General features: G+C 40.0%; 1 protein-coding gene across 7 annotated transcripts in view; it reads right to left on the reverse strand.

Annotated features, from left to right (window-relative positions):
• Window positions 1-24,133, reverse strand: part of NLGN1 (neuroligin 1) — a 449,301-nt gene that overhangs the window by 331,930 nt on the left and 93,238 nt on the right. Inside the window, exon 2 of one of the 7 annotated variants that reach the window (XM_077826032.1) lies at window positions 15,890-15,904. The exons of the other annotated variants lie outside the window; for them this stretch is intronic. Within the exon in view, the coding sequence (XP_077682158.1) occupies window positions 15,890-15,904 (15 nt within the window). The remainder of the gene's footprint in view (window positions 1-15,889; window positions 15,905-24,133) is intronic. 7 annotated transcript variants of the gene reach the window in all.

Consider the following 24,133-nt stretch of genomic DNA (forward strand, 5'->3'; position numbering starts at 1 on the left):
CTGTCCACAATAACAACCTCCCATGAGAGTTCCCTAGGAACTCTGAAACTGTCAACCTCAAGGATGGAACTAATGATAGAGAGAGAGAGGGCTGGGCTCCCTCAGCAGAGGATCTGGGCTTTGGAATTTGCCACTTAAGATGATTAGAATGACTACAAATCTCAGCTTTCTGAAGGAAGAGTCAACCTCACTTCTTTGACTTAGATTTCTCAAAGCTGCAACTGAAGGAAGGGGAAAAAGTCGACAGAAGGGAAAAGAAAGAAAGCAAAGACAAGAGAGAGAGGAGTAAGAAGGAGGAAGGGGAAAGAAAAGAAGGAAATACAGTTAAAAATAAAAACCACATAATCCCATCTGCCTTGGGGGAAGTAAATTAGATAACTGGGCCTATTGTAGTTTTTGTTATCTCTTAGAAGGCACACATATTCTACTGTGTGGGGTACTGTTATAAGAACCTAACTAGACAGAAACACAGAGAATGACAGAAGGTTACATGTATTTGAATACACATCAAATCTATCAATTTCTAATTACAAATTAGTAGAGCTGGCTGGAAAATGTTCGTTGAAGCAAAGCTCTGCCAAAAAAAGTGAACCTGTTTTATGGAAGGGTTGAGGGTTGTACTCCATATAGGGTCTGTAGTTCATGGAATGGACCATCTCCCTCTCTTTAGCAGTGGGACCAGAGGGAGAGGCAAGCAGCTTGGAAACTTAAAGCTAGCCTTGCGTATAGATTACATAGCTATACAGAGAAAGGTTTAGGTATCAGTGATATATAATAGATAAAATAATAAAAAGGAACCATTAAGGAGTTCTGACCGAAGCTCACAAAAACAGGTTAGTTCAGAGTGAGCATACCACTCCATATTTACCTTATCTCACTGTGTCTGGGTACTGCAGGAATCTTGTAGAGAATCAGTTAAGGGTATTTTAATCCACATGTGCTGTAACACTGACCAGGGGCAGGCACCGTGTTGAATTAATGAAGAAGCAGGAGCACTAGCTGCCGTTTTCGTTGATTTTATGGACTTAAGTCAAACCTTCAAACAACTAAAAAGTTTTCTTTGATATGCATTTAACATTATTTGTTTACATATGCATCAAGAATACTATTCTTTGATATGATACAGGAATATGGTTCATCAGCATGTTACATTACATCAACGAGTAGCCTTGATCATTGTTGCTTATATGTGCACTAAAAATGATTACACAGGATGGTACAGCACATGGAGACAAATCCTTCAGTCCTGGCTGAAGCAAAAGCAAATGGAAGCCAATGAAACCTTTGTATGAGTAAAGATTCAGCAGGCCAATCCGGAAGGCTTTACAGTCATGTGAATATTGCTACTGAAGTCAATGGTATTAACATGAGTAACGGATGCAGGAATGAGCCATTAGTAAGGACTGCAGGATTTTCTCCAGGTCCATTTCCAATTAATAAAGATATATTAGTGGATAAAGCACGGGTCCGGGGCTCTGGAAACCTGGTTCTAGTCTTGTCTGTCTCTGGCCAGCTGGGTGACCTTGGGCAAGTCACTTCCCCTCTCTGTGCCTCAGTTTCTCCATCAATAAAATCGGGATAATTATACTGACCTTCTTTGTAAAGCACTTTGAGATCTATAGACAAGAAGTGCTATTTAATGGCTAGTTATTATTATTAGTCATAAAACCAAAAAGCTATTATTCACATTATGGCCAAATGGTTTGCAAACTTTCATGCTTAATTTGAAACAGTGAAGCACCAAGCTAAACCAACACTGCCACAACTGATGTTTTGCCCATGCCTTAAAACAACAACAAAACAACATGCCAATGGACTTCAATCAAATCTGGAGAAACAAACTCTCCAGGGATCAGAACTTGCATGTCAACACTGCGCCTGAAGCACTTTTCATGAGTTGTGCACCACTGGAAATGTGGGCATTATATAAATGCAGACAAAAATTTAACCAAGATATGATCCTTCCCCCCAACCATAAGATCAGTATGGTACATGCAAATTCAACAGGTAAAGCAAGGCAGAAAGTGCATCATGGTAAAGACTCCTTAACTCAGAACTGGTAAAGAGACAAATGAGTTATGACAGTCATCCCTTTATGAGTGTAGGATAAACATATAAGCTCCTATTATTCTTTTCCTATCCTATTTTTAACAAATCCATGTGGAAATGTTTAGTGTCAGGAACATATTTAGTCAGATTACAGTCAGCTGTTTCATTTTGAAAGAAGATGAGCCATACTGGTTTAAAAATAATCATCTGGGTATAAATATAAATGGGGTAACCTCCCTCCATGACAGAGGAACTGGCAATTTAATGCTTGTGCACCACCCACATTTTGCCACCTGGCTGGCAAATATGGTCTCCACATCTCAGCTGGCCCTTCAGCAACAGCTTCTCCTTGCCCCTGGGACCTCTCTCACTTTTGACTCTGCCAGCAGTTTATTTCTGACTGTACAACAGGTACATGATCAGGATATTTCAATATGCAGTGTTGTAGCTTTGTTGGTCCCAGGATATTAGAGAACTCACTTATGTTGTCTAATATCTTTTACTGGACCAACGTCTGTCAGTGAGAAAGACAAACTTTCGAGCTTACACAAAGCTCTTGTTCAGGTCAAGAAGAGCTCTATGTAAGCTTGAAACCATGATATTTCACCTCATTTTCCCAGTATTTTTAAAAACAATTTTAAAGGAACATTGTAAACTTCAATGTCACACTTCTGTCTGATTTTTATTAACCTATTGTTACAAGTAACATTTAAAGACTAATGTAATTGAAAGAGATTACAAGAATTGCCTTTTTTCACCAATTTTATATATGATATGCACAGCACTCTGTTTATAGTCAGTTTCACTCTTTCCCTTGTATAGTCAGTTTCCCCTACTCTTTGTATGGGAGTTTCACACAGGAATGGATGAAAGAAAGACATTTAGAGTCAGATTCTGCCACCCTGACTTGCCCTCTGCATTATTCTGCAATTTGTCTCATTGAAACCAATTAAACAATGTATACAGAAAGTTATAACTCAATCAGAGTGAGGTTGGTTGAATCTGGCCATGAAAAAAAAATACAACAGAGAGGGGAATCAACTGACAGAATAAAAGAGACAAAGTATTCAAGTCAGAATTCACTGTTCTTTTTGGGTGTGGAATATCTGGGCTTGGTCACGTTTATTTGGTTTTAGTTTTAAGATAAGTACTGAATGCAATGAGCAGCTAACTTTTTATCATTTTAGTAAAAAAAAATCTTGAACCTTATCCCTTAAAATTGAACTTTATCCAAATCTGATCACGGGAAAAAAGTTTCAAGTCTTGAGGCCACCACCTCCACACAGTGTTTTTGCATACTCTGGGGCTTGATCTGCCCCAGAAATTATTGTGTGTCATGTGCACTGCAACTAAAAGCAGAGATGAGATGGGATCCACAAAGCAATTAACAGTATTGTGCCATTCAACTTTCAACCTGCATTTGGATTAATAGCTTTGTATTCCATGCACAATGTTACTTCATACACATGCAAAATGTACTTAACATGGAATGAACTTATAAAACACTCTCCTGCGAAACAATTAGTATCACCTAGTTTATTCTGATAAATATGAATGAGATCATCGTTATATAACAAACATGAAGTTTGTCCTTGTTACATAAGCAGGACATTGTTACTACATCCTAGATCCATTTTTAAAAATCACGACAGCATGAAAATACAGTGGATTTCTTTTACTGTATAATGTTCTAATTCTGTACAAGGGTATGTTTGGATACTGTATATTTCCTTTCCTTGCTGTTTAAATAATGACACTATATGCTACCTTTTTTTTTCATGTATTTTTAGACACCTTTTTTCTCGAGAAAGGCAAAATTTTCAGAAGTTTATGTTTGCTGAAAAAACAACAAAACAAAATCAAAGAAATAATAATTTTAGATTAAACAAAATATTTAGTTTGACCCTAAATAAATTTTTTGGCCACCAAGCCAAAAGAATTAGCTATTCACTCAGCTCTACTAAGGACCATCATAAAACTCACCACCTTCAAAGGGAAAGATGCATGTCTTCAACCTGCCTTTCCTAACATAGGGCATGTCTACACTTATCTCCGGGGCGATAGATCCAGCAGGGGTTGATTTATCGCATCTAGTGAAGACGCGATAAATCGACTGCCGAGCGCTCTCCCGTCGACTCCAGTACTCCACCAGAGCGAGAGGTGCAGGCGGAGTCAACGGGGAGCATCAGTCATCAACTTACCACAGTGAAGACACCGTGGTAAGTAGATCTAAGTACATCAACTTCAGCTAAGTTATTCACATAGCTGAAGTTGCGTAACTTAGATCGATTCTCCCCCCTAGTGTAGACCTGGCTATTGTGATAGAAATGTAAGGCTGGAAGGGACCTCGATAGGTCACTTAGTCCAGTCCCCTGCACTGAGGCAGGAGTAAGTATTACCTAGAAAATAACACATAGAAAATGTATACGTTAAAAAAACGACCAAGAAACCCCCTACTTAAGCAAAACACTACACACACAGTTCTCCACCTGGGGAGAAGATCCGAGAGAAAACAAACTACATGTGACTGACTTTAGTCAGATCACTTAATGCACTCTTGGAAGGCATGCAAATACTACTGTGAAGAGGGTGGTATAAGAATCTATACCGAATAGAATAGACTGAGTGGCACTTCGAAAAAGTGGCGTTAAGCACGTACGTGACTACAAGTTAGGAACAATCCACTTAAAATTCTGACTTACATATACCACTGATTTTACCATTGTTTCTGTAAAGATGGCAGAGTTCACTGCTTCCTTTTCAACTGAGCCCATTACCATTGGGGATTCTGTGTTGAGCTGCTGAATACAGCAGTAATGTTACATGAACTCTCCTGCACAGCCTGAATTATTACAGAGGCAAGAGGAATCCTAAACACATGGTGAGGTGTTCCTGAACAGACACAACTCTGATACAGTAGATGATTCCACAAAACAACTGCAGATAGTGAGATCGAGTGAGCGTATCAATCCAGTTGTTCGAAACCAGAGACTGAGAAGTCTGTTAAACCACTTGATAAAGCAGTAATGTCTTCCCAACTCCCCTATATATTCTGAATTATTAGGGGTCTCATAACTGGACAAGAGAAAAAACATTTGAAGCCAGGCTGTCACTCCAGCCTTAAGTCACTCTGTTTTGTCTAGATGTTGCAGCACATCTAATCTCAGTTACCAGTCTGCCTCAAAACTGTGAGTCTTCTTAGACATCGTGACAGAAGCGGTACCAGTGTAGCTGGCATTGGCACCTTCAACACCACACACTTCAACCTTTCCTAGGGTGACCAGATGTCCCTATAAAATAGGGACGGTCCCGATATTTGGGGCATTTTCTTCTATAGGCGCCAATTACCCCCCATGCCCGTCCCAGTTTTTCACACTTGCTGCCTGGTCACCCTAACCTTTCCACAAACTAAATACAGCAGAACCTCAGAGTTACAAACACAGCAGGAATGGAGGTTGTTCATAACTCTGAAATGTCCGTAACTCTGAACAAAACATTGTGGTTGGTCTTTCAAAAGTTTACAACTGATCATTGACATAATATAGTTTTGAAACTTTACTATGCAGAAGCAAAATGCTGCTTTTAACCATCTTAATTTAAATGACACAAGCACAGAAAATTTCCTTACCTTGTCAAATCTTTTTTTTTAAACTTTCCCTTTATTTTTTTAGTAGTTTACATTTAACATAGTACTCTCTAATTGCTTTTTTGTTGTTGTTTTTTGGTTTCTTTTGCTGCCTGATCATGTACTTCTGGTTCCAAATGAACTGTTAGCAAAAGTTGACTTTTTAATGGTTACTACTCTATATCCATGTTGCTAAACATAGGATAGCATAAGATACTGGCATAGTCATTCTACTAAGTGTCCCACAGATTGTGCATGTGCTCCAATACCTCAGATAAATACAACTCTAAATAACTTGCCTGATGGGAAGGGTCCTTTAAATATCCCTGTACCACCTATCTCCGAGCAATAAATCTCTCTGCCTCAATTCAGTGCACTGGGGGACAGGTAGCTTTGAGACAGCTATAGGAGCATTTGTGGTGAAGACGGGAGAATGGAGAGATTTATAGAGCCTTCACTGCTGGGACAAGCAGCCTAGAGAGATTTATAGGAGGCTTCCCAGTGACGACAGGCAACATGGAGAGATTTATCAAACCCTCCCCAATAGATGAGGTACAGCCACTACAACTGCACTTAGTCAATCTGCAAAGGGGTGACATGCCCTAGTCTACATTGCTAATTCATGATGACAAGCTTTTGAATAAATAGGATACTGCTGCTGCTAACTGCAACCTGGATATTTGCAGGTAATGGTGAATTGGATTTAAGGTACCTGTAAAAGGAACTGGGTTACTAGTATGAACCATTCTTTCTATGTTAAAATAAAACAATGATTCCTGAGATGAATTTCCCAGGAGTTCAGCACTAAAGTGAAGTGCCCTTGAAGCGTGTCTGAAGTGAGTAATTTGCAGGGGGACAGACACTGGTAAAAAGAACTTAAAAGGGGAAGAGGGGAAAGAGGAACATTCATTGAAACTATATGCAAAATCCAGAATCTTACAGAGTCAAAAATATTTTCCTCTCCAGAGGTAACTCTCTGAGCCAAAGATTACAGTTATTCCTGGCAGAGATGGTTAAAAGTAATCAGAGAAGGGTTTAAACAATACTAAAGAAAAGGAAACTTCAATAGTCACCTTCTTCCACTCAAACCATGCCTTGCAGCGGTTAGATTGGTTTACTTGTTTTTTTACATGAAAGTTTGCAATAATCAAAGGTCATAAGTTTAAATCCATACTGCTCTTAGCTCATAGGTAAACCAAGATGAAGGCAAATGAGCACTAACGCTTGACTGTTTATGTCAATCATTATTCCAGTTGAAATGAAAGAACCTATAACACGGATTAACTGAGAAACTGGAACTAAGGCTCTCTTAATATGAATACGGAGGGATACAAATAGGACTGTGTTGCTGTCAGGTTGTTTGTGCACCAGTACCAGGGTGTTTTTCTGTCTCTGCAATATGCGTTTCTCTTTGCCAGCCACAGACAGGATTTGTCAATCCTTTAGACATATGGCAAAGCCCATTTTTACTCGCAGACATAGGGCCTGATGCAAAGCCCACTGAAGTCAATAAGAGTCTTTCCATCAACTTCACGTGAACTTAGGATCATGGTTTTAGAGAGGTTGGATGTTATTACTGGAGGGGATGGAGACTGAAGAATGATCTGGTAGGACCTCATAAAATAGTTGGGTAGAGGGTCTTTTGGTTTTCTTTTGTGGGAATGTCTGTATAGTGGCATTTAAATGAAAATATTATATAGATACAACTTCTAATCATGAGTTTCAACTTTGACAGGTATCTAGAGCTGTGCATATGTGCCTATCAAGTAAAACAAAAGTCTTAAACAGTATTTCTGCTTCCAGCGTACAAATATACTGACACTTGTGCAAATATTCTTAGCTACATGCAATATGCTTCATTGCCATTGAACATATAGTGGGAGAGCTAATTATTTAATCAAGGTCAGGTATATATAATTAACTGATTAATATATTTAATTGAAGTCCACATATGAAAACTAAAGCAAATTTAACAAGACTACTACTAATCCACTAGGATACCATGACAAACTGTAACACATTTCTACAACAGAAACATAACATGACAAGAAAAACTGTAGCATTTGTCACGAGTGGTTAAACAAGTCAGTTCATATTTTGTTTGTTTGACCTATACATGTTGGGTATTGTGATTTAAAATATTAATAAGGATATAAAACATTAATGAGAAAAATAAAATAAATTTATACCTAGGAAGATAACAGTCAGCTTTCTATTGCCAAAGCAAGAGTTAATTATTTGCAAAGGGATCATTTGGCTAAAGCTTTGCATGAGAAAAGCACTCTCAAAATTCACTAGCTATACAGATACGTTTAAGCTGATCCTTCATGAGGTATCATGGGACAGCTGATTTACCAGAAGATGCAATCTAACAGCTTTGATCCTGCAATTGGCTGTGTGAAAGGACCTTTGTGAGAACATACCTCATTGCAAGAAAAGGGTCTTCAGCTTTAGTATTGGTGTATAAAGCCTTTCCTAATCTTGGCTTAGTACTTGAGCATTTGCCTCTCATCCTGTGTACCTTCTTGGGAGTGAAGGTAGGGACTGCTTCAAGTCCCTAGGTTCCATCAGAATCAGGTGTGCCTTTCTCTTGATTATGGAACCTCCTCCCTAGAGAAGTTCCATCAGAATCCTTTACTGACTACTTTAGGAATGCTGAAAACCCCTTGCATTTAATTTGTTCCTAATAACTGAGACTGATATTTCCAAACCAGTGTAGGGAATTTAGCAACATAGCTTCCATTAATTTTATAATAGTATCAGTTTTAAAATTAATGGCAGATATTGTCAGTAAATATTAATCTTTTATTATTCTTTTTATATCAAACTCTCGATTTCTTGACCAGACATCACAGATTCTTTTCTATTTTAGCCAAAGATGCTGGCTAAAGTCTACTGTTAAAGAGGGTTTTGTTTTGGAAAAATGAATACCTTTGTCCTAGTGGTCCTGTACTTCATAATGCACTCTGAACTTTAGCTGACCCTATTGCGTTATCATTAAGCTGAATTTTAGCTGAACCTTATCATGATATTAAATAATGTGTATCCTTTGTACTCTGAATTCTTGACCCTTAGGGAAATGTCCAGAAAGAAACCATTTGTTACCGATATAGGGAAGGTGTTTTCTGTAATTAATAAGATAATAATCATCTGTCAAGGTTCCTTCCCCACTCTGAACTCTACAGTACAGATGTGGGGACCTGCATGAAAACCTCCTAAGCTTACTTTTACCAGCTTAGGTTAAAACTTCCCCAAGATACAAACTATTTTACCCTTTGCCCTTGGACTTCCACTGCCACCACCAAATATTTATCTGGGTTTATTTTTATTAGGAAAGCGTCGTTTGGAAACATCTTCCCCCCAAAAATCCTCCCAACCCTTGCACCCCACTTCCTGGGGAAGGTTTGGTAAAAATCCTCACCGATTTGTGTAGGTGACCACAGACCCAAACCCTTGGATCTTAAGAACAATGAAAAAGCATTCAGTTTTCTTACAAGAAGACTTTTAATAGAAGTAAAAAAGAATCACCTCTGTAAAATCAGGATGGTAAACACCTTACAGAATAATTAGATTCAAAACATAGAGAATCCCTCTAGGCAAAACCTTAAGTTACAAAAAAGACACACAGACAGGAATATTCATTCTATTCACCTCAGCTTAATTTTCTCAGCCATTTAAAGAAAGCATAATCTAACGCATATCTAGCTAGATTACTTACTAAGTTCTAAGACTCCATTCCTGTTCTGTCCCCGGCAAAAGCATCACACAGACAGACACAGACCCTTTGTTTTTCTCCCTCCTCCCAGCTTTTGAAAGTATCTTGTCTCCTCATTGGTTATTTTGGTCAGGTGCCTGCGAGGTTACCTTTAGCTTCTTAACCCTTTACAGGTGAAAGGATTTTTCCTCTGGCCAGGAGGGATTTTAAAGGTGATTACCCTTCCCTTTATATTTATGACATCATCCAACGATGTTTTTAGCTTGATCAGGAATGAGTCCAACAGATGATTTCTGTCACGATGACTTGGTTATAGATATCTTTTGTAATTGATAAAATAGTGGATGGTTGAACATGTGTCATAAGTAAGGCTACAATTTAGTCAGGGGTATTTTTAGTAAAAGTCATGGACAAGTCATGGGCAATAAACAAAAATTCACAGCCCGTGACCTACTCATGACACACTGTAAATACCCTGACTAAATGGGGGGCACTGTTGCAGAGGCACACCCCAGGGGGCCGCTACTACAGGGGGTGCACCCCAGGGGGACCACTGCTATGGGGGGGGAGGTGCAGGGCCAGCCGCGGCACCAGCTGCCAGTGGCGACCAGAGCAGTGGCTGGTGTGGCTGGCCCTGGGGCTGCTGCAGCAGTGGCCGGGTGTGGCTGGCTGTGGGGCTGCCCTAGCGGCTGGTATGGTAGGCCCCGCGGCCACCCGAGCAACTTCCACGACCTCCATGACAGACACGGAGCCCTAGTCATAAGAACATTAAGAATGACCATACTGGGTCAGACCAATGGACCATCTAGCCCAGTATCCTGTCTTCCGACAGTGGCCAGGTGCTTCAGAGGGAAGGAACAGAACAGGCAATCACCAAGTGATCCATCCCATCATCTACTACCCACTTCTGACAATTAGAGGCTAGCTTTAGCTTATCCATTATGTAAACCAGATATCATATAAAGAAGTCCATAGTCAATAGTCATTTTCTTTGTCTCTTTTCTGTGAGCACACATAGTATATAGGGTGACCAGATGTCCCGATTTTATACGGACAGTGCCGATATTCGGGTCTTTTTCTTTTATAAGCGCCTATTACACCCCGCCTCCTGTCCCAACATTTCACACTTGCTATCTGGACACTCTAATAATATACAAGGAGATACCAGTTATTATAGATGTATGTTGTAATGGACAAAATGATCTAATTGATAAGGCATGCTCATAAATGCTCTGTAATTGATAAACTTAGTAACTGACAAAATGGACAAGGAACAAGTGGTATAACAGGTTGTCATGGGGCGACTGCTCCACTCCTGGAGAACAGGGGTTAAATACCCAAGCTAGGCTGACTGCAGAAGCAGCCATAGCTGTGGCCAGCTCAATTAGGGCCCAGCTGGCCCTGATAAGAGGGCTGTGGGCCAGAAGCTGGAGAAGTCTCACTCTAGTCCTGGAGTGGGAAGGGCTAACTCCCTGGGAGCATCATTTACTGAACACTAATTTTTTCCTATTTTTTTTCCTTATTTCTACCTTTTTTATTTCCTCTTGTGCATTTCCCTCAGCCTTCCCTTTTCCTTTTCTATTTCATATTTCTTTTTTTCCTTCCTTCTCTCTCACTACATGTTCCTTCGCCCCCCCCCATCTCCTTTTCTGTCTCTCCCTTTACCCCCATGCTTTTTTGCTACTTCACTCCATTTGTGCATTTTCCACTTTCCTTCTTCTCCCCTCTCCTGTTTTCTTGGTCCCTCCCTTCTTCCCAAATCATTATTTTTATTTCCTGTGTTTCTCAATCAATTTAATCTGACTGATCAGTTTTAAGGTATGCAGCAGTACACAAGTTGCACAGTGCTAAGTTGGCAGTGTAAAAACAAACTCACTTCAGCTCCTCTCAGCATCTGCAGTCAGTGACAAGGAATTGGCAGCACAGCTGTGTTAAGAGTCTGACCACATCAACCTTCTGACTTGTGTGGACAGCTTGAAGGATTGAGCCCCCTATTTTGTGCTACAGAAGAGCAGGGGTTTAGCGACCTCTGGTTTTGCTTCAGCACACTCTGAAACAAAAGGCAATGAAAACTTCAGCCCGATCCTAAAGTCTTGGACTCCACATTATTTTCATTGGCTTTAGCAGTCCTTATGAGGATATGGTGTTATCAATCTATTTCACTCAGTTTCCACAGCACTCCTCACAGTCAGTTTCTTAGACCACCCTTGACGAGAGGGTACTCCATAGCCCCCTGTTTTGTAGTATGTTGCCTGCCCCCCCCCCCTTTTATCTGAGATAGCTGGCTGATTCTGTAGTAACTAACTGCTTCACTAATACAAAAGACAGCGTTTCCTCATGCCAGACCTCTGAAAGTCAAGCCACAGTTTTCAAATTGAGCCTAAATTATCGGGATGGGAGAAAAAGAGTAACTCCATTGTTTTCCTTGACATCATGGGCTATTAACACTTCTCTAGGTCAACAATTTTCTATATTCATCTGCCACCAGCCTCAAAATATATGAAGTCCTCAATCCATGTCGGTTCACTGATACAAGTCAGGAACAATTGAACTTACAGGGTGCCAAGAAGCCAAAATGCAGTAACAAATATGTTTCTCTGTATTAATCAATCAATTGTAAAGCCCTGTTGAGATCTTTGGATGAAAAGTGTTAGATTAGTGCTAACTGTTACTGTAAGAAAGTTATTTGCTGAGTGCTAGTTTTGCAACACATAGTCTTTTGCTGACAGGCCAAGGTTTCTTCAGTGATCTATAAAAATCACATCTTGCCAAAAAGCCTCATTTTCTCTATATTATTGAAAGGTTTCTGATTTATTTTTCCTATAGCTCTGCCCACTCTAGGCCATGACATTTAATTATGGATTCTCAAGAAACCTTTCCCTCCATGTCAGAAATACCTTTTCCACAAGGACTCTGACAAAATGACAGCAGGTCCCCATGGCTCTGCCTGTCTACTATTAAATCCTGAGTTAACGTAAGCAAACCCTGTCAGCTGTCAGGATAAACAATTCCACCTCCCTTCTCTTCCCCTCCTTCCCGAAAGGAGGGCTACTAGCCTGGCATCTCACAAAGGGCTGAGTCTCTTGGTAGCCTTCTGTCACCAAGTTGATCTGGATCAACAATTTTCTATACATTCTTTTGATGTTCTGCAAAATAATATAGTTTCCACTTGAGAAGCTAATTACAGCCTGATGTTCTGCAGCAACACTAAGAAAGCTACTTAAAGCCAGTCATAATTTAAAAACATGAAAGAAAATTATTTGACTTCAGCCATGAGGTCACCAAGGAAAACCTCATAGGTAACTCCTCCTACTATAAATAGCTTCTGCAGCACTTTTAAAACCAGTAGATGGGTTTACCTTGTTCACCCCTTCAATACATAAACACAGCTAAGATGCATTAAACACATGTCAAAAACAACTGAATTCCTTGCCTTGTTCATACTCAATGACTCTAAAAAATAAAGTAAATACACACAACTCTCTGGAAACTTACACTGAGATGCTTTCATAGAAAACATTCTGCCTCAAAACAGCTTCTTTGAATGTTCCACTTGGTATTTTTTTGTGAATGTTGCGGCATTGGCACAATAATCAGAGCACCATTGTATGTTGTGACATAGTGTCACCCTGCTCCTGTCTCTTCGCTCGTCTCCAACTGCTTGGAGACCTTATTCTGGTGCAATTTACAGTCTTATCCCCACCACCCTTATAAACTTGTGCAGCTCTGTATTTACAATAGCATACACTCCTTAGCTCACTCCTCTAAGGAGGGGGGAAGATACCGTCTGTGTTCCTCCAAGAGCTCTCTCCTGGCTCCAACTCTCAAAAGCCTACCAGTCTCTCTCTTCCCTCTGAACACGTCCTTCAGGTGCCTTTCTACTTTCTGGGCTAATGGGTAAATTAGCTTTGTCATTCTCTCCAGCCCATCCCCAATCTATCAATTGGACCCAGTTTTGGCCCTCAGGTTTACTCCGGGGGGAGCTTTAATTGGTGACCCATTGATCAGAGTGCTGGTACAGATGCTGTTGATAACACTCTATCACACATGTTTATATGAAATTCCAAATATTAAGCTGGCGTTAGGAGAAGCCATGCAATTTCTCCCTCATTTGTATAGGACTAATTTTGATTAGGAGTGTTTTTGCCTTCCTATGATAACATTAATAAAACAAGTTAAATATATCGGTAAATGTTTTTTAAACGTTAAAAATGCAAAAACGTTTTTATATAGAATAATGAGAGAATCAATTCATGACAGACATGAAGGGTCCATGGTAATTGTCTATTCTTATACTACTGAGTAAATGTGGGGCCAAGTAAATCAAAGGGACCTTGTAACCAGGGAAATAAGTGCTTATTGTTGAAGCTATAAAGATATATATTCTGTCTGTTCTTTGATATACAAGATCGTGACCCTGAAGCTTTTTAAATATGTTAGACAAGAGAATCTGAAAAATCCCTGAAGATGATGATAATCATCATCATCATCATCATCAATGGAAATCTTTTTCTGTCAGGTTATGGGTTTATAGTAAAATTGATGTCACTGCTAGACTGATCTGGAAGACTAAGTTTCATGGATCAGTTTTCTGGGATACATTCTTCTATTTAATTTGCACAACAATCTAATCTTTCTGTTTTAGGTATTTAAAGAGCACCCGTCCCCATAGTATCAAAATGCTAGTTTTGACCATTTTATTTTCCAGATTTGGTTCAAAATCACTTATATTCCATTCTGGCTGAACCCATACATCAAAGCCAACATTTAAAACAAAATTGGCATAGCTTCACTGTTTGTGAGATTTCATGGGAACTAGAAGACCTAGCACATGAGAAACTGTCAGAAACAGCTTGTTATAAAACAAAAACAAAGCCACAAAGCTCAGTTTTGAAAAAATCATGCCTATCTAGCGACACCAATATTTTTATTCCAAGGTCTCATGAAACAGATGCTTGCTCCTCAAAGCAGTTTTGGATTAAATCTGTAAATTTGCCCTTGTTCAAACTGAAACTAGCCACTTTTCAGTTGGTTTTGTGTTTTACTGTAAAACTGATTTATTCACAAGCACTAACACTAATCTATTGCTAGTATTCTAGTGGATTAGCTGATGAGAGTTTTAATTGTTAAACAAGCCACAAAGTTTTAATGTTACATAATTATCTCTGTTGACTTTTCTGTTTGCCTGGTCAACAAAGCTGGAGAATGTTAATAAGAATATTTGTGAATCGAAAAAGCCTCAGAAGCCTAACTCATGACTAAGTCTGAATAATTTATCTTACTTGTATTTATTTCATTTATACACACACAAGCATTGAAAATACTGGTGACTGCAGAGAAACTCTGCTGCAACCATAACTACTGGACAGCACATATAAACAGCATGGCAAATTAAATGCAGCTGTTTTTTTTTTTTTAAATCATCAATAAAACACGCTCTGGCACTTCTGTATCATGTGCTCAAATTTTATAGCACACTCCAATTTACATGTTGTCATCATTAGGGTTAATATTTACATGCTCCAATCACACTAAAGTAGCAGGTCCTTAATTTCTGTGATGTTTCAGGAGTTGCTCTAATTTCTGCCTCTCCATTTGTAGCTGGCGTTGGTTCCCTTTTAGCTATTGAACAGTGCACCTGGAATTCCAGGGGAGGGTGCGAAATCTGCACCTCTCATGTGCTGTTGATATTTATTAAATGCTGTCGCTTCTCTAAACTCTCCTTTCTACTTAGAGAAATATAACATTCAATTAGCAAGAAAATGTGTGTAGGCTTGTAACAACAATCTAGCAAAACTAAACAGACAGATGGCAAAATGAAAGCAATACATTGCTGAAATGGAAATACAAGAGAAATAAGTGTCTGTATGGATCATCCATTTGGACTAATGTAATCTTGTAAGGCACTGAGATACTATGGTGATGAGTGGTATAAGTAGCTAAAGAAGAGAGATTTTTATTTATTTCAATTTATTTCTTGTGAAATTATCTTATGCACTGCATCCTACAGCTATTGCAAAGCTTCTTCTGGTACTCAAGAATGTTAATTTATTTTTATAGTACAATACCACTAAAACCTTTATATATTATCACCAATACCCACCCCTACCTCTGGATTTCCCAATCTTCCATTTTTTAACTTCCACAGATTCCAGGTCCAGAAAGGACAATTGTGGTAATCTAATCTGACCATCTGTATAACACAGGCCATTGAAGCTCCCCTAAATGACACCTGGATCATATCTTGTAGAAGGATATCCAATCTTGATTTTAAAATTGCCAGAGATGGAGCATCCGCCGTGCTCTTTGGTAAGTTGTTCCAATGGTTGGTTACTTTCACTGTTAAAAATGTATGCCTTATATCCAGTCTGAATTTGTCTAGCTTCAACTTCCAGCCATTGGATCATGTTATACCTTTATCTGCTAGATTGAAGAGCCCATTATTAAACATTTGTTCCCCATGTAGGTACTTACAGACTGTGATCAAGTAACCTCTTAACCGTCTCTTTGTTAAACTAAAGCTTATGCTCAAATAAATTTGTTAGTCTCCAAGGTGCCACAAGTACTCCTTTTCTTTTTGCAGATACAGACTAACACGGCTGCTACTCTGAAACTATCAGGCATGTTTTTTAATCATTCTCGTGGCTCACCTCTGAACCCTCTCCAATTTACCATGATCCTTGAATTGTGGACAGTAGATCTAGACACATTATTCCAGCAATGGTCACTCTAGTGCCAAACAGAGGTAAAATATCCTCTCTATTCCTACTCAAGATTCCCATTTATACATCCAAGGATCACATTCGCACTTTTGGCCACAGAGTCACACTGGGAGCTCATGTTTAGTTAATTATCCACCATGATCGCCTATCTTCTTCAGAGTCACTGCTTCCCAGGGTAAAGTTCTCCATCTTGTAAGCATGACCTAAATTCTTTGTTCTTACAGGTCTACATTTACAATTAGCCCTATTTGCCCTTTTAAATTTGGCTTTTAGGTCCATATGTTGCACTTTCATGGGCAGATCCTTCTGCCCATGAAATAGTCCCATTGAAATGAGTGGGGGTCAGCACGTGGGGATCTGATTAGGGCTATTGTTGTAATGCTCTTTGTGATATGGACTGTATTTATATCTTGTAGTGTACAATGCAAAGCGCACTGCTGGGTGCTAAACAAGTAACGACAACAAAATTAATAGCAATTATAGTAAATTAATGTAGACAGTAGAACAGAACAGATAATGTGAGAAATAAAGATTTACAGAAGGAAATGCGAGCTCTCATTCTGTTTGCCACTATGCAGGCAACACAATTGATCTCCAGGGTGGAGCTGCCAATGTCAGAAAGTAGCTTCTGCCAACCAGCTTATCTAGGGGCTTTGTTGCCTGCCAGCCAACTCAGGCATGGGCTTTGGGGAAATCCACTCAGTCATTCTCCCAACAGTAAGTGCCAAAGAAGTAAAGGAGAATCCAGAACAAAATGAGGGGTTCTGATCCAGAAAGTAAGGAACTAAAATCAGACTTTGACCCCTAGAGATTGCTAACCAAAGATTACAACAGAAAGATCCTAAATAATTTTGTAAGCAACTGAGGGGAGTTCTGTTTCATATACATTTACAGTTTACACACCAACTGCTGCTTCAATTCTGAATCTCCAGATTCAGTCTACACTGAAACGGTCACAATGGGACTTCTGTATTCTAAAAAAAATGACAATCTGCTTAAACTTATCTAAACTAGAAAGTTAGAACGGGATTCACTGAAGTCTGCTTTTGAGCTCACTGTACTCTGGATTTTGATTTTTAATTGATTCAAAATACTAAGAACATACTGAAAATGGAATAACAGCACTGCTTCTTCTCACCCATAGATTAGGAAGTTGTAACATCTTATTTTGATAGGGATAATAATTGTTAAATATTAAAAACAGTTCGAGATTTCTACTTCATGGAAGTAAGGCACACAGTGGGGCATCAAATACTTCCCATCGGTTTGACTCATGGATTTTTGATTCAGTAGCATTCGAAACCCACTTTGCACAAGTGTGAATGACTACATTAGGTGCAGGGCAGGAGAGAATCAGACCCAGGGTCATTCAGCCCTACCCCATCTCCAGTTGGAGAGTTAGCAAGTGCCATGATAGGAGGCCAAGTTACTATAATGAAGTTGTCAGCCAGGGTAGGGGTGGGTCCTTGTCAGAGTGAAGAATCCTCTTCTCCCTCGAATGATCTCAGTGAGGAGAGGCAGAGATGCAAAGGGAAATACCACAGGAGCCCAGTTTGTCTCCACAACTACAGAATCCTGGTAGACTACAAGGATTCTAAGGGCACCATGGGATAGGGTTTGGGTCACTGTTCTCAAAACTTCGTATGATTTTAACTTTCAGTTTTACTAATGCACTTATAGAATACTTAGGCCTGGAAAGATTAGATTTTTATTAGTAAGTGTCAGTTAATGTTGTTTTCACTGTACACACAAGAACAAAAATATTTCCATCAATAATAACTGAAAGTTACAGATAGGCAAAGTAAGAAAAATGCTGCTTGAGAACATATTCGAGTCCCACCTTAATGTGGACAAAACATGCTGTGATGCCAGCATTAGCAGAGCTGCTTTAAGGATATTTACTTTGTATAATTTGACATGTGATGTTGACAATTTGTGTTTCAGTTGTTTATAAAGCTTTACTCTTTTGAATCTAAGTCAACTGCTATAAATTATTGTCTGAACCCCCCATAACTTATTACAACTGTGAAAATGTAAATAAATAAAAGTCTAAAAAAAGCTTTAAAAAAAATCTAATTCTGTCAAGCCTAAGAATACTCTAGCCTAGAGAGGTCTGTGGGTATCCATCCCTAGCTGGGCAGTTACTATTTAGCAGCCAAAGGGAAAATATACGCATTTGCTTAAAGAGTTAATTCATTCTCTTGACGACTGAAAATCATCTCTAAGGCTGCTCTTCATTTAGAAACAAAACTGCCAGTAACATTCAGAATTAAACAAACTAAAAAGTCCAAGTTACAGTAGCTTGAAATGAGTTTAAACCCTGTGCCTTGCCAAGAAGTGGCAAGCTTCAGAAAAAAATATGTATTCCCTTCCTTTGCCATTCCCAAGAACCCTCCATAAGCAATGTTAAGACGTTACATAAGAGTCAGTGCTTAGTAATTTGTAAAAGCTCAATGCATCAGAGTTGCCCACCTGATTCAAAGCAACATTTTTTTTCTTTCCCCCTCCTTTTTATTTTATTTTTATTTTTTTTACAGAAAAGACAGTCCTTTAAAAAAAAAAAGAAAGAAAAGAAAAAAGTAAAAGCCAGCTCTTTTTCTTCAGCTCAGAGGTCCTGTACGTTTGGCAACTGGTCACACCACCATTTAGTTAGGTAAAATAAAATAAAACCAAACAAACCACAGTTTGCCTCACAATGCTGCTACTATTAAAATTCTGTCACCCATTTTCTCCTATAAAGCTATGTTAAAAATCATCTACCTACAGCACTTATAGGCCTGGCCTCAAAGAATAACTGCAAGAAGCATCTTAGGCCTACATTGACTGTGTATCCTAGGCAACCAAGTAATGGCTGAAGCACTGCAGTGTTTGTTTAAAACGTGATGTGGAAAGCAATCAGAGGGGCTTCATTTCTGAGGAAATTCCTTTTCAATGTAAGTGTCTCCGTGTATTATAAGTGGCGCTGTTTCCCCCATTACAGTTCAGTTGTCTTGCCATTTCCATTATGAACCCCTATTTTCCTAGGTTTGTAACTTGGCTGTAAACATTTGTTCCTGGCAAAAAATGTGGCATGCAAAGGTCTGGCTCCATGAACTTTTGTTGTTGTTTACTAACTAAATAAAATGTCTTGTACTTTTTAAGTTAAAAAAAAAAAAAAGAAAAAGAAAGAAGTGCAAAAATAAATAAATAAATGTCAGCCCACAAAAAAATAAATAAAAAATTAGATCACAAAAATGTAGTTTGACAAACTGCTAGTCGATTGTTTGACTTCTTTTTCAATTCTGAAGGATATGAAAGTATAATGAATGATTAATGCCCTGGTAAAGCAGTAGTCCCTTTTCAAATAAATTTAATCAGTATTTTTTTATGTTGTGCTCTAAAGGGATCACCACAATAATGTGGGGCAAATTCTACTCTGAGTTACGCCAGAGAGAATTTGGCTCTGTACATTTAGAAGAAATTATATGTACTTAAAGGGCATTTGGTCTGTTTATGGTGTCTCTGTGAGGACTCTGATCCAGATTTACAGAGGTATGTGCCCAGTGGAATTTACAAATGCTCCAATGCAAGTTAGGTGCCTAATTCCCATTGAAAGTCAACAGGAGTTAGGTGCCTAACTCACTAACCCACATCTGAGCTGGGAGGTGCAATTCACAGCTTGCATAAACATACCCATGTGTCAAGATCCTGACTAGGGGAGTCAGAACCAAGGATCAGAGCAGAGTCAAATCTGAGGCTGAGTAGCACAGGAGTTCATAGCCAAGTTCCAGGCCAGGGTCAATAGCAAGGATCAGAGTCCAAGTCAGCCAAGGTCAAAGCCAGGAGTTCAAGAACTGAGAATAGGCAAGGTGATGGAAGCTACTGCAGAAAATCCACACTGTTATCTAGTCACTTTCTGGAACACCCCTGGGGTTTCTATAGGACAGGGATCCAATCAGGAGCCATGACACTGCTGCCTGTCTGACTCACTAAGGCAGGACTTCCTGTGGTCTGTGTCCTCAACAGGTCATGGGTAGTGGCGCACAAGTTGGTTATAGCTGCTGCTGGGTGGTAATATGGAGGTGTCTGCTACCTTGCAATTCTGCATATCCAGGTTTGAGACCCACTGTGCCTCATACTCTGGTGGCTCTACTTAAGCTAGTATCTAAAAACAGCAGCATATTCATATGGGCAGCAGCTTAGAATACCTACCCTGAGTACTATCCTGCCTGTCCCTCTTGGTATGTACTTAGGCAGTAGCCTGAGCTGCCATGAACACATTGCTATTTTATAGATGCTGCCACAGGTAATTTACAGAAGCTAGGAATCACACCTCCCAGCTCAAATGTACCCATAGGAACTTTCACAAATCACAACACATGCCTGTCTGCATCTCTACATGCTTAAATACATCTTTAAATCTGGCCCTGTACAGCTGGGCTTTCAGTCTCTTTGATCACACCTGGTGTTTGAAGTCAGAGCTTGATTCTCCGTTACCCTGGGACTGCTTCACACTACTCTGGAATCAAAAAGGCTGAAAAGTTCTTGGCTAACCAGCACCATCAAGAAACCTACAAAATCTTAAAAGCAGGGAATCTAACCTTCTGGGTCCCAGACTAGCTAAACTAGTTGGGAACGCATTAAACTAATGATAAGATAAGAGTGTCGTAAGGTGCTCAATGCCATACAAATGCTCAAACATATAGCTTATACTCAAGGTGTCACAAACATAATGAATCAAATTATCATGGGATATTGTAGCATTCATACAAGGTTCATGGACTTGGCAACATTCAGGGCACACCCGGAGTGTTGTGTAGGAGCAGTGCACACACGGCTCCTCTCAAGGGCATGAACCTTGGAATCTCGCCCAGATGACATGAACCGTGGGAAGCCTCCCAGGACTGGGCTCAAGGCCCGAGAGCAAGGAATGCGGTAGATAGAAATTGGTAAATAAGAATATTAAACAAAGCCAGTGTATTCCTTTTATCTGTTGGAGTATGTAATGCGCGGGGGGAGAGAAAGAATAAAGGAAAGGGTGGAAAGCTGACAGGAGACCAGCCCGTTGGCAGACCAGCCTGCTTGCTTGCTTAAAGCTTTGTTCTGTCTTGTATTTGAACCGCAACAGGATATGAAAAGAAGAAATTCCCTGGCCTGACTTTAACCCTTGCTTACAGAACCTGGCTCTTGAGATCCCTCCAGCTTCTGCCCGGTGACTATCGTCCCCTGGTGGGCAGACTGCAGCCCAGCTGTGACAGCTAGGCCAGACTGCCTGTGCCCCTGTCCATTACGCTCTGTTAAAGATACCATTACCTGTTATTGACAACTTAGAAGTGCAGGACTTGGAATGGTTATGGATCAAAGTTCTAACTGATAGTACTCTATTTTGTGTTCAGTTGAGGATCTGTTACAGACCACCAAATCAGACTACCACTCCCCATTAAGGGCTGAGGCACAGATGCAAGTGGAGGCCAGAAGGTTCCCAGCCAAAGGTCAAGGATCAGACACTTCTGCCAGGGAAGCAAGGGGCTGGAAGTCAAGTGCACTAACTGGTTGGCCTTCCCAGCATCCTATCACAGAAGTGGTGGAGAATGCATGCAGATGCTCTACTCCCGGCATAAGGGAATCAGATAGGGGGAAAAAAACTCAAGCAAACACCTTTCCCATAGCTTAATGGAGATGGATCAGCTGCTAAAATGGATGGCCAAACAGAAAGCATATCAGAAGCAACTCTTTCATCAAATAGCCAATCAGCAGTGCACTTGATCCATGATTTAGCCATTCAACAGAAGTTGGTACAGCTGGTAGTTATGATACTACAGCCATCTGCCACAGCGCAGTCAGTGAGCTTTGACCTTGCCCCCATCGGGCTTACCAAGATGGGGCCTGATGACAATCCCAACGTCGTCCTCGAAACCTTCAAGCAAGTGGTCACAATAGCTTGGTAGTCATTAGACCAATGGGCCATTCCACTGGCTCCAAACCTAACCGGGGTGACACAAATCACTTATTGCGCTTTAGATCCCATTGTGACCTGAGGGTATGCACAGCTCAAGGAGGCCATTCTTGATGTCATGGACATCTCAGAAAGGACTTTCTGGTAACGCTTTGATGACAAGCAGTACCCTCTGGAAGCAACTGCCTGGTCACCAGAAGCTACAAGATTCATGCTGGAGATGGATCAGACTGGAGATGAAGGTGGGAGCTCAAGTGGCCAACCTGGTCCTACTCGAACAGTTCTCCCAGATACTGCCCCTGGGGGAAAACACAGTGCAATCCCAAAACCATGATTGACACCCTCAGAACATTTGTCCACCATCCACAAATGATTTGGTGGAACAATCCAACTGAACATTCAAAACTATGCTCAGAAGGTTCATCATTATGGATGTCCAACCATGGGACCAGTTGCTCCCCCGCTACCTGTTTGCCACATGAGATGTATCACAGTCCTCCCCCAGCTTCTCTCTGTTCAAGCTACTATATGGGAGCCAGCCATGAGGGATTTTAGGTCTTGCTTGAGAAGTGTGGGAAGAACCACCGTCTCAAGCAAATAATGTGATACAAAACATCCTTAACTTGCAAGAGAAGCCTGAAGCTTCAGGCTCGTTCCTCAGAGAGAATCTCTTATGTGCCCAGAACACACAGAGAGCAGCCTATAATAAAACAAAAAATTTAAAAAAAGGCTCCCCCTCCAGGTGTTTCAACCCGGTGACTGGGTTCTCTTACTATTGCTCTGAATGAAAGCTGCTAGCCCCGCTGGCCAGGGCCATATGAGGTTAATACGACTAGTGGGGCCACTGAATTGCAAAATCTGACAACAATTTATTCAGAGCAATTTGAATTGCTTGATAAACTGGTCACAAGCAAACACACATTGTAATATGGCCAAATGCCCAGTCATTTCTCTATAAGCAAAGCATATAGCCCATGCTTATAGTATGGCAAACTGTATTCTGCAAAGCTGCAGCTCCAAAAAGGACTTATGGGTCATGGCTGTTAACCAACTGAACGTGAGCTGCAATGCTGTAACTAAGAGGGCTAATGTGATCCTTGGATGTAAAACAGGAATATCAGATAGGAGTAAGGAGGTGGTGTGACCTTTTGTCTACAGCATGGTACCATTCCTGTGTCCACTTCTGGTGCCATGCTTCAAAAAGTATTGTGAAAAATGGGAGAGGGTTTAAAAGAGAGCCACAAGATTTTCCTGCCTCTGCTTGATTTCTTCCCCTTCCCTGAATTTCAAACATTTTTGGATACTGCCTCACCATATTTTTCAAAGAAGAAATTTATCCCAACTCAAAGATACTTCTACAAACCAAATATTTTGCCTTTGAAATACACCTCATAACACCAGATGGCACATGTTTTTGAATAAATGTTCCTGTGGAAGAATACTCCTACACATCCTCTACAATAGTTTTATCCCTTTCTCATCACCCTTCAGATTATTCAGAGGCACTTAAAATTACAAACTGGGACATACAAAAAAGGCACAAAAAGACATTCAGTTGCACTAAGCACTTTACTTGCCCTTGTTAAGATTCATAGTACCATTATAATACGTATTACTTTATATAGCACTTTTTATCTATACATGTCAAGGCTTTTATACACAGTACATGAACCCTCTGGAAAATCTAGTAAATTCAATATAACAAAACCTGCTTATAATGTATACATATTTACCCAGTAGGCTGGGATTTCAGATGTAAATAATAAGTGTGGTTCTAACTCCTCTAATCAACCAAGAATAATCTTATCTTCACCCTCAACGCCCTCCATAACTTCAGCCCAGTCTTCATATCCAACCTAGGTAATGATTCAAATCCTACTTGCATTGGTGTAGTCCTACTGACTTCAGAAGAGTTATTCTTGATTTGGAACAGTGGATGAGAAGAGAATTAAGCCAAATCCTCAACTGGAATAAATCGGCACCATTCCATTATTTTCAATGGAGTTACACTGATTCATGCTAGCTGAAAAGCTGGCCCGGCCCATAATTTCTTTCTACATCCTATCCCCTCCTTTCACCGAGCAACA

The sequence above is a fragment of the Eretmochelys imbricata genome, chromosome 9 (genome assembly GCF_965152235.1).
Source record: "Eretmochelys imbricata isolate rEreImb1 chromosome 9, rEreImb1.hap1, whole genome shotgun sequence".
Lineage (NCBI taxonomy): Eukaryota > Metazoa > Chordata > Testudines > Cheloniidae > Eretmochelys > Eretmochelys imbricata.